The sequence below is a fragment of the Thermobia domestica genome, chromosome 14 (assembly GCF_964235325.1).
Source record: "Thermobia domestica chromosome 14, izTheDome1.hap1.1, whole genome shotgun sequence".
Taxonomy (NCBI): domain Eukaryota; kingdom Metazoa; phylum Arthropoda; class Insecta; order Zygentoma; family Lepismatidae; genus Thermobia; species Thermobia domestica.
Genome location: NC_137467.1, coordinates 6,407,692 through 6,420,014, shown reverse-complemented (window position 1 = coordinate 6,420,014; position 12,323 = coordinate 6,407,692). Strand labels below are relative to the sequence as shown.

Below are 12,323 nucleotides of genomic sequence, written 5' to 3'. Positions count from 1 at the left end.
AACGAAATATAGTGTCAATTGTTAACATAGGTCCCAACATGATTATCACCTTAACGCGTTCTTTCAACACCAAGAGTTCGGTGTTGCGCTTAACACAGGCCTGGTGTTGCCAATTTGACACAGAGACGGTGTGAAAATAACACAACGATGGTCTTAGAGAACTACAGTAAGTGAATGAACGAAAAAAATACGGAGATAAAAACATCGCCACGGTGATCTTTCTACATATACCCAAAGTGTTGTTAGTAACACCTGCTAGATGGTGAATGCAAACCATGAAGATACCAATATTAATAACTGTTATTCATCAGTGCTCAGACAAACTTACAATTACAGTAGTTAGCAAAGCTATTAAAGTCTCCTGTAAATACTGTGTAGCCGATAGATATACGAGGCGCATTCGGAAAGTAACCTCCGATTGGTCACTGTGCTTGAAGTAGTGGGGACAGCAGTACCATCTTTGTCACATGTGTACGGTAGATCAGTCTGCATTCAGCTGTGGCGTGGTAGAGCGAAGATTGTCTAATCACTAGTCCCAGTTTCGTAGCGTCTGAAAATGTGTGTGCTGCAATAGAAAACCCGGCAAGTGCGAGGTGCGAGCTGTTATACGTTTTCTTAGAGCAAAACAATGTTCGGCAGCAGCTATTCATCGGGAACTTTGGCCGTGTATGGATCAAGTGTGATGAGTGAAGGAGTTGTTCCTGAATGTGGTCGTTCATTTAAAAGTGGACGAACAAACATTCATAGCGAAGAGAGATGTGGCAGGCCATCAGTGATCACTGATCAACTCGTTCAGAAAATTGATAGAAAAGTTCCTGAAAATCGACGTCTCACAATCTCGGAAGAAGTGGCTTGGATCTCAGCGCTTTGGTGGTGATGAGGGATTGAAAGATGCAGTTACAGGCTGACTCAAGGGACAGGCGGGAGATCTTTATGCTGATGGAACTTCTAAGCTAGTGCAAAAATATGATAAGTGCTTGAATGTTTATAGAAACTATGTTGAAAAATAGAGGAAAGAAGTAGTTTTCAGATGTATATAATACATTCTTCTTATTTACCTTGGTGTTTTTACAATTAGTCGGAGGTTTTTCCAAACAGCCCTCGTACTTATACTGCAATTTCAAGCCTATACATTGCGTAGAAGGAAAGTTATAAATATCCATAAAATTACATTTGGAATTTGTATTACGTTTTATTTCTTGCTACAAGCAAAGCTATGCGCGGTTTATTTGACATTTATACCAAGTAACAAACAATGTATTACATTTCCTGCAGTCTTTCCTGAAAATAGTTTTGTGAACGTATACATTTTCCAACAATATTTACATGAGTAAAAGTGCTGCCATCTGTTGTTCCTATGTGCATTATGTTCCTCTTCGTCATCGATTATATTTCTTTCCTTGTAACTACTTATAAATAATTTATGCCAGACTTTATTATCTCTCTCAAAAGAGTCATATCCCTTTAATAGGAAAGAAATGTTTTTGTCAAAGCAATTGTTTGGTAACTGTATATAAAACAACACTGCTTGTGTGATACTACGTTGATTCCTCATCATGTGAGGTAGCTGATTTAACGATTACCATTTTGAGACTTTACTCCAAAGTAAGACGGAATTGAAAAAGCGTTAGGCTTCTATCAAGATTTAATACAACTCGGGTAACAGAGAGCTATTGTTGGAGTGAAGCTCCTCTTTAGTCGACTTACAGCCGTGTGCACCAACGAAGTTTAAACGAGCGTTCACTCAAATCCATTCAGCATTAAACTTTCAAGTTTAAACGTGGTTCCAGGAATCTGTTGCACCATTGAAAGTTTAAGTTCAGTACATCTTGTTTAAGTAAACTTCGGTCAATTTGTAAAATTGACTCTGATTGGTTGTCGTCTTTTGTTTCTAATCTTCGTTTAACAAAGTAACAAATGAAGAAAGCATACCGCGTGCCGGTCTTTTCGACTTTCGAGATTGTGTGCATAGAGTTGTGAGTAGTCTAATTTCAGTGATCGTAATTGTGATGGAAAAAAATAATGAAACCACGAGCAAAAAAATTTTCCGAAACGAGAAATGTATTGTAATTTCAGTAGTGGAGAAATACAAATACATTATTGAATGTAAATAGACTGACTTGGATCAACGAAGTTTAAACTCTCAAGTTTGACCGTTCAAGCTAAAACCTAGTTTATTCACCTTTTGACCGAGACTTAACCTTGAACGTTATTGGTGCAATAGACATTTTCACCGAACTTGGTTATGACCCTCGTTCAACAGTTGAGCTTCGGACTTGCACATGGCCATTAGACGTTTCTTTGTCCGGACACTCGTCCGTAAACCGTTCTTCACCAGATTTGACATGGTGATTCCAGAGCGTGCAGTGAGTGTCGTAAGATGTCACATGTCCCGATCGGATGTATCAATGAGGAATAATCACCGAAAAGGGCATGGTCATAGACTTAACATTAAAAAAAAAAGCATTTGGCGGGCGAATTCTCATTGTAAACAATGGGAAATTGAATTTTCAGCATTACAAATACGGGGAAGCTCTTTTTGTTTTGTTCTGCGAATAAAATGTTTTAAAGCAATAATGCTTTTCGCTGATTGCCAAATTCAACTACAGTAGGACGTCGATAATCCGAACGTCAAAAATCCGAACGCCATCCTTAGAAGCTTTTCTACACTTTATCTTAGCACTAGCAATAACAAACAATAGGGTTGTCCGTCGGCGTTGTGTGAAGTCAGTGTTTTTACAAGAGCTCTTGTTTGTCATATATGTTTTTATTTTCCCTTAGGCCTATAAAAGTTAAGTTTTAAGTGTGAGTTACAAGAACACTGTAATTTAGTGTACGAGCAGGTTCTTCAGAAACATTAAATGTAAGTAGCCTTAAGTACGGTATTGTAATTACTGTATGTACTTGTATAACTACTGTATCGATAGAACAACATACTGTACAGTATATATAAGTCTAAATGGCATTTTCTTGGTCATTTTCGAAAATCCGAATAATTTGAAAATCCGAACTACATGTGGTCCCAATTAGTTCGGATTTTCGACTTTCTACTGTATTTGCATGTCGTGTTCGTTCACGAAAATTATTGATGCACAAATAATTCTATGAATAAATCAATAAAGGTAGATCACTTCCATCCAAATTTACGACTATATCAGACTTAATTCAGAATTGAATCAGCCATTTTTTTTTTATTGTGTGATAACCAATCTGAATGTAGCATGAAAATTAAGTATGTGTACTTTTTTTTTTTTTTAAAAAAAAATAATAAATCACAATGTTGTGCTAGAATAACAGAGTAGGTCCTTATCATTTATCTTTATAATAAAAGGAAATGCTCGATACTCACCATGTTTAATTCATTGACGCTAACAGTTAACGTTAAATACAGTCCCAAAGCACATATTCTTTGTAATGGAGAGTTATTACTGCATAATGTGTCGGCTAGTACCTTGGCTAACTCACTTTCGGGGAGGAATTCATCCAGACCAATCAATTTAGTTGCTACGAACTGAAAAAATAAAGTTAGATGATAATATATCAATGAAAATTATCTATACAGGGTGTTAATGAACTACGTCAACGAAGTTTTAAGAGGCGATTCCTCACAAAATAAGAAGAAAGTTCATATGGACCTGTTGTGAAAAGTGCAGGGTTTCATAGCAAGGCCTGTCAAGAAGTGTGTAAAATTGTAACATTTATATATAAGGTCCACAATCCGATAAAATTAGCTTTAGTAACCAACAAAACTTACTTCTATAATTACTGCAAGAAATTAAACTATTTTTGTTCCTTTAAAACTTGGTAACTATTTTCTTAATACTTCATTTCTTCGTCGTATATCTCAAAAACATATATATAATTGATGGCGTCCCTGCTTATCATATCTTAACAGCATAGATGTTTAGGTCTCGTCACCAAGAAAAATGGTATCTTACGTCCGGACCACTGTCCTTAACAACATACGTGTATGCATATTATCGTTGCAAAACATAAATTACAAAACGCGTTATGTCAAACACGAGGAACTGCGGATTTGCAGTCCATATCGACGTAAAGAAAGCTACGTACACATACTGCATCAGGGCCGTGCCGTGGAAAATCAGCGCCCGGGGCGAGAGTATACGACGGCGCCCCCATACATATATTCGAAGCAATTTTTCCTATTTTTTCCTTTTTTTCTCCGGAATTTTTCGCCCCCCTTACTTCGGCGCCCGGGGCCGTCGCCCCACTCGGCCCCCCACGGCACGGCCCGCCCTGTACTGTATGCTATCCAATGATGTATTCTCCAGCGTGAAGAGATTCCCCATAGCGCGTAATTCCCAGAGATGCTTCCAACAGAATGTCAAGATATGTTCGGGTTTAAGGATAGGTCCAAAGTAGTTATAAAGTAAACCTTGACAGCAATGAACACGTAATGCGTCGGCAGGAAGTCTAAAGTGTAAGACCACGTTTCCATTTTACATGAATTTTGTAACTGCCATAAAAAAAAAAAAAAACTTGCAACCCTATCTTTCTATTTACTGTTTAGACGTTACAACTTCCTGAAAGCAAGAAAGGTATCTCAACCCATGCAGCACTGCACTCTAGCGGACAAACAGTGAACCTCCTAATTAAAAACGTGTATTTTGGCGCACTTTCCCTTCCTGTCCAAAAGAATCCGTTGTTTCAGAAGCGGCGAAACTGTTTTTTATTTGTCAGCGGGAGGGCAATAGCAGGTAGCAAGCAAGACGTCCCAGAAGGTTGCACATGGTTCAACTCCTTGCAAGATGGAAAAAAATGTGTGTCCCTTTCAAGACTATGTTTACATGGTAAAATATGGTAGGGTTTCAAGGTTTTCTTTTTATGGCAACTACAAGATTCATGTAACGTGGCAATGCGGTCTTAGAGACAGCCAGGTTTAGGGTTCATCTTATTGGGAAGAAAGCTTGCTGCGATGGTTATTTTGATGGCATAATTCACGGTTCTTTCACGTATAGGCGTGAAAAATACATCGTACCACACGTTCTTCCGCACCTGAGTTACCGTGGTAGTGGCCGGCGCTAATACTTCCGACTTTCCGCTGAAGCATTACGAGTTCACTGGTATGAAGGCTTACTCTTTACCTACTTTGGACCCATCTTTAATTCAGAGCATCATATCTGGGGATTCTTTTAGAAGCATGTCTGGGGATTATGCCCTGTGGGGAATCTCCTAACGCCTATTGCACATTGCTAAAATGTATTTATTTTAAGAGCAATTGACTAACAATGTACTCAGCTTCATATTTTGGCAGCGAAGAATAAGCAATACTGGTTTGTTGTATGTAAAAATCTGGGTTCAGTTATACGTATGGGAGCCATTTTTGAAAAAATTACAAGTGCAGTCTGTTCCTTCACAAAAAAGAATAATGTTTAAAGATCTTATTTTATGTAAGGGATGATTATCTAATGTATTTATCAACATATTCTAGACGTGCTATTGAAAAGTTCACTCCATTACCATGCTATTATACTGCAAGAAGGATGAAGAAACAAATACAGAATAAGTTGTAATATCTATACTGACCATCACATACAATATTAAAAGTATACTTCATAACCATACAAAAGCAGACATAATGTTACAAGTTGATCCTCATCTTCGTTTATACGCATATCATCCTCGCTAACGCGCCTGCTCTCAACAAACGCATCCATGTGTTACCCGGTGGGTCAATCAAGTCTCACCCTGCATAAACTGGAATATGTTCTGAAAAGTTTACTTCTAGTGACCACCTAGCACAGTTGCTTGTTTTTTCTCTTTCTTTTCTTTCTTTTTTTGCTAAATACTCTGTTTTGTGTCATATTAAGAGACAGCGTGGCTTAATGGTGTGGGTGAACATACATGAGTATAAAGGAGTTTGGACGGACACATGAACAGACAGGTAAATATATAAAGAAATTTTTATAAACCAAACTCCTTAGAAATACAGTGATTACAGGTGCTCGTAACAATGACACATATGCAGTTAATAGCAACGTATATACTAATTATAATTTCAACTGCAATTACCTACAAGGTTATTTATTCCTGTTTCTTAACAATTATGAAAAATAAAGAAAAATTACCTCCAGTTGTTTATGGAAGACGGACAGCAACCGAAATGCAAACGTCGGATAAGTCATTCGTGCAACGGGTGCTAATAAATTGAGTGTTTTTATTTTCTTGTTGAATTCAGGCTTTTCGGATAACAACACCAGCACCACTGTGGTACCCATCGAATGGCCGACGTAGTGAATCCTTCTTTGACCCGTGAGCCTCAAAATGTAATTGATCTCAGCAGGTAGGTCGTACAACCCAATTTCGTTGAAACTGAAATTTAAAAAAAAGAAAAGGAAGTTAAATGTAATTAAACTCTTCTATAGTAAAGAGATAAATCATACATTTATCAATGAATGGTCTTGTGTGTGAATAACAACTAAGAATATACAAGGTGAACCTGAAAAGTCTGAACAAACTTCAGGAAATGATTTGTAATATCAAAATAAGACAAAAAGTCCCTTTTCTGTTCTGGACATCTTTCTGTTCTGTTCCAAATGTCATGATTCGATTGTCGATTCCAAGTTGGTACCCCTGTCACCCGTACACAAGACACAGAACAGATTTTTGTATTTTGACGTCACGAATCACCTCCCGGAGTTTGTGCACATCATTTAGGTTCATCCCATATAATATTTTCACACATACCCTTCAACTCGTTGCGAAACGTACATTGTTTGTAAATGAAAACGGGTAAGAATATCCATAGTTAAGGTGGATCACCACCCGGAAGTCAGTACATATTTTAACTCATTGCCTTAACCACTGCCCAATGAAACGTTACATATTATAAATATTGTACTATAAGATAGAGTAATGTTTCAGCTACAACACAAGACACTGATTCATTTGGTTGTGTCTCCTGATATCGAAAAATGTAACAAATAAAAGAAAATATTTGATTCGTTTTACAATGAGCACACAAGATGGCACTTGCTATTAGATCTTACTAGAAGTGCTTCGTTTTATGAAATGTTTATTTGTATGTGTAGTAACGATCTTAATACGAAATAGATATATTATTTGACCGTGTTTCGTGTTATGTTTCATATTTTATTTAAATATTAATTTACATTTAAGAAAATAGATTTTGAAACGAAACTTGCGCAGAACGCCAGAACGCGTTGTTGCCAAATTTGTATGTTTATTGTAGTAGTCACAATAAGAAAATTCCTGGATTCTAGCGTTGCAGTTCGAGAAGAGGAATTGTAGTGAGGGTCGAAAACTAATTTCTCTAGTAAGTATCCAAGTAGAATTCCATGATTACTTCCTTTATTATCTGGCATCAGTAAACACTCGACACTATCTGGCAACGCCACACTATTTAAGCAGCGTTTAGCATAGCACTGGGAACACGTAGTGATCCACCTTAAAGTCACCGTTACCAGTTCAGATATTAACGGATTTACTTCATTAACGAACTCGGTGTATGCGCTTTTGGCATGGGAGACCCTGGTTCGATTCCACGTTAATCAGTATGTTCACGTCTCTCATAGCCTCGCTGCTGAACGGGACTTTAAACTCAACTCAACAACAACTCCATTAATAAACTAGTCTGAGACAATCGCTCCAGCTACCTACTGTATAGTGTGGTGGGTTAGAACAAATGTTAGCCAGAATCGTGACTGACCAGAGTAAAGCTACAAACTTTGCTTCGCTCTTATACAGTATCAGTGCAATGAATTGAGGAGGAGGTGTCCGACTTGTGGGTTCACCATCTCGAAATACGACGCCATCTTTGTATTCTTCAAGATTTTTCGACCTTTTCTGTAAAACTCATTGAATATTACCCAATTAAAAGGTTTACAACAAAAAATGTTCGAATCTTTTATTATTATTATTATTATTATTATTATTATTATTATTATTATTATTATTATTATTTAAATTTTAATTTGCTCAATCTATGATGAATATCGCCTTTGTCTCTGTAATATTTCGTGAGGTGCAAGCTTTTAAAAATTGACATATTTTTAAAGTAAATTTTCAACTTTTCTTTCAGAAAATCGCTGAATGTCTCCCGAACGGCAGGCTTTAGAGCAACAAGTATTCGAGTTTGTTTTGTTTAAAATTTCATTTTCTACAACTTAAGCTGAATATTGCTTCTAGAACTTTAATATTTTTCAAGATACAAATTTTAAGACTTTTGACTTTTTATAAATTTTTGAATTTTCTTTAAAAAATCGTTGAATATTGCCCCAATGGTAGGGTTTATAACAAAAGTGTTCGAACCTGTTTTATTTAAAATTTAATTTACTGTAATTTAAACTGAATGCCGTTTTTGTAGTTGTGAAACTTTGCGAGATAGAAGCTTTTAAAATTTGAGTTTTCTTTTTTTGTAAATTTTCGACTTTCGCTGAGTATCACCTCAGTGGTTGGATTTACAGCAAAGACTGTTCGAATGTGCTTTTAAATCGTGTTCTTTATTCAAACCAGTTCCAAGAAACATTGAATTTCTAATCCATGAAACATGTGATCGATTTCAACATTCATCCAAACATCAATTGCAATATAAGAAGTTGTATAATTCAATCAACAATGAAAAGCCGTTGAAAATAAGGAGGATATGTGATAACGTAAGGCCACATTGCCACGTTAAATGAATCTTGTAGCTGTCATAAAAAAAAAAAACTTGCAACCCGATCTTCCTTTTGACTATTTAGATGTTACAACTTCTTGAAAGCAAGAAAGGTGTCTCCACAAATGCAGCACTGCACTCTAGTGGACAAACAGTGAACCTCCTCATTAAAAAACTTGTATTTTCGCGCACTTCCCCTCCCTGTCCAAAAGAATGACAAAAAGGGCTGAATTTGATACAATTGTACCAAGTGTGGCAACACTAGCTTATTAGGAGCGTTATTTATGAGGGCGGTTAGGGTAAATCTTCTGCTTGAGTACAAAGGAAGCCGGTTGGGGGACCAATAGAACGTCTCTACTATAACTCGGTGGCTTTCAATAGAACCAGCAGCAATTAGAATTCTTGCTCAGCGGGAGCAATTAATACAGTATTGTTACACAGTAGAAATGCTGTATAACATGTATTCTGATATTACTAATAGGTTATGTATTAAATGTTTGAAATTGATTTTGCATGAAGTTCAGATGGTGACAAAAGGCTTTGGAAAGTGAGAATTCTGATTCAACGACGCTGTCCTGATTCAACGACGAAGTTCTGATAAATTTTATAGTTTTAGTGAACAGAAAAGTGATGATTCCAACAACTAAAATAAATAATTTAACAGAAGATTGAATCATATCTTGACCCAAAAGGTATTTAGAATAGCAATTTGAAACTCTGTTGAGTATATCAAATCTGAATATCGACTGTGAGAACAACTTGCCGTGTCGTCATATATTTCCTTTGTCGTGAAATTATGCAAAGAACTAACGAACCGTTTACCTTATAATCTACAGGGTGTTACAAAAAAATCTCACAATAATTCGGGAATAGATTTTTCAGATCAAAATTAGAAAAAAGTTCAAATGGACCTGTGGTCCGAAATGTATAGTTTCGTAGTTATAGCGTACCGAAAACGCGAAGAAATGAACTTGAAAGGTCCATATTTCCACTATTATAGGACCGATAGTAGTCGAGTCAAGACATCACTGAGGAACTAGTATGTGAACTATGCAAAGATCCATCTTCAAGAACCTCCGGCACTTGGTCAATCATTTTTAGAGAGGCTGTTTGGGAGTACTTGATCACTCTCCACCTACCTCTCTAAAAATTGGTGTGCAAGTACTGGAGTTGAGTTGAGTTGATTTTGAGTTTAACGTCCCTTTCAGCAGCGAGGCTATATCAGACGGGACCTACTGATTATCGTGGAATCCAAACCATATGAGCTCCCGCCGGGAATCGAACCTGCAAGTACTGGAGCATTCTTAAGCATGCATATTTGGATAGTTCACATACCCGTTCCTCAGTCATGTCTTGGCCCGACTACGATAGGTCCCATATGAACTTTTAAAATTCACTTGTTTCACATTTTGTGTACCCTATAACTTCAAACCTATCCACTTTTGAGCACTTGTCCATATGAACTTTTTTTTTTCTTAATTTGATGTCAGGAATCTGTTTCCAAAATATTGTGACACATATTTGATTGATAGATTGATTTTAGTTTAGCGTCCCTTTCAGCAGCGAGGCTATATGAGACGTGGACCTACTGATTAACATGGAATCCGAACCACATGAGCTCTCGCCGGGAATTGAACCCGGGTCTCCCACGCCAAAGGCGCGTACGCTAACCGCTTAGCCACGAAGGAGCTCAGTGTGACACATATTTGTAACACGCTGTAGACATACTGCAAAAAGTTTCAGTGGTATCCATGACTGAATCATGTATGTCCCATCTTTGGTTTAATTCCTCTTTTGGAAGTGGACATAGCGCATCTCCCAATTACAGTACCTGACTAATTTCTTTTACTTTAGGTGTGAGAACATTAACAAGAAACATAAATAAATTGATGGGCAACTTACCTGAACTTCCAGAAATCCTTTCCGTTTGGGTCCAAAGTAGTGTGGTTCCTTGAATATGTATTTCCTCTGCTGTTAGCCATCCAAACATCATAACCACTATCAGAGAGAATATAGGCTGTAAAGAATATAGCTTATTGTATTTTAATTAGCCTTAAATGTGAGGATAAAATGTGTTAAATATTTAGGCAAGAAGGAATTTCATGCCAAAAACATATTTGGTGTATTTTCACTTTTCATTTGGCTTGTCGTTAAAGAAAAATACAAGGACAGTTAATCTACAGTATTTATTTGATATTGACTATACTTGGCACTGAGGTAGACCTTAATCTGCTCGCAAGCAGAGATGTTCACTCTCGCGAGGGTGGCCCTCTCCAGGGCATCCTCACCCTCAAGTTCCCTCGCCCACAGTGACGCGAGGGCGAGGAAGCGCGAGGGCGAGGACAAGCTTCGACGGCGAGGGCGAGGGTGCGCGAGGGCGAGGACAAGTTTCGACAGCGAGGGTGAGGGCGCGCGAGGGCGATGGAGAATTCCATTCGCGAGGGCGAGGGTGAACGAGGGCGAGGGCCAACTGCTACTGCGAGGGTGAGGGTGAGTGAGGTCGAAGTAAAATGAACATCTATGCTCGCAAGCATATGAAACTTCTCCCTGTGGAGGTATATGATTTTCCGTTTACTTGGCTGTCAAATTTCGAGTTTGCATAGAGCAAATATTGTTTCGTTGGTTTGGAGTTTAGTGTCGTGTTCAGGATCGAGCCAATATGAGATGTGGATTTAACAGTTTAACGTGTTATCCAAACCACGTAAACTACTACCGGAAATCGAATCCGGGCAGGCACGTAGACAGGATTTCGTGAAGGAGAGGGGGTTCCGAGACATGAAATACTGTGGTCATCACACCAGGGGCTCGATCATTCTAAACTATTTTACTGGAACATATATTGGTTCGTTTAACCAGGATTTTTTACGGGGAAGGGGGGGGGGTGCTGACATGAAATTCTCGAGGACCAGGAGCTCTGTCAATCTAAACTACTTTACTATCAACATATATTGGTTTGTTAGGACCATAAAATGAGGATATGTTGGTAAGTATTTTAATAACAAACTATGAAGAAATCTCGAATAAAATAATTAAAAAAAATGTATTGAAAAAGATTTTACAATATTTACGTCCTTCCTCTGTTCATTCAAATATAACAATGTTCCTTTCATTATGACCTCGCTATTATAAAAAGTACATATTCACTATTATAAAAACTACATACTCAATAATGTCTTGTAAAATATTTTATAATATCTGCGTTCATTTCTCTGTTGAGAACTTTCTTTCCATATAAATTCTTGTTTTTATTATTCCATCAACTACTGTCGGTTCCAAATGACAGGCTAAAGGAGCAGTAGAAAATTGTTTTTGAAATAACATGTTTGATACTGCAAGGATGCGATGACGAAAAATTATGCTAAAAATGTCCATGCTGTTACTCAACGGCACTATGCTTTCGGAAGCTTCAAATCTCCCTGACTAGTAGCAGAAATTCTGAGAATTCTGTAACTTTTCTAGAAATTTCAAATTCCCTGACTCTTCCAGGGTATCTCGCTCACCTCAACACCATGCATTGCAAGTAATACAAATCTCCTCATAAGAAAGAGTAACCAAAAGCTTCCTGTAGTTTTTTTTTTAAACTTTTAACGCTGATCCTTCCTTTTCTCATTTCATTTTGTTTCTTCCTTCCTTAATTTTTTTAATTTCTGGTCTCGAAGTTGGGGGTCCGAACCCCCCTCCCTTG

The 12,323-nt window shown here is 37.4% G+C and overlaps 1 protein-coding gene across 1 annotated transcript in view; it reads right to left on the bottom strand.

The window, feature by feature from the left end:
- Nucleotides 1-12,323, bottom strand: part of LOC145670661 (lipase 3-like) — a 30,717-nt gene that overhangs the window by 8,413 nt on the left and 9,981 nt on the right. Inside the window, exons 4-6 of the mRNA XM_081739450.1 lie at nt 10,541-10,655; nt 6,090-6,333; nt 3,350-3,511 (exon numbers count right to left, since the gene is read on the bottom strand). Of these exons, the coding sequence (XP_081595576.1) occupies nt 3,350-3,511; nt 6,090-6,333; nt 10,541-10,655 (521 nt within the window). The remainder of the gene's footprint in view (nt 1-3,349; nt 3,512-6,089; nt 6,334-10,540; nt 10,656-12,323) is intronic.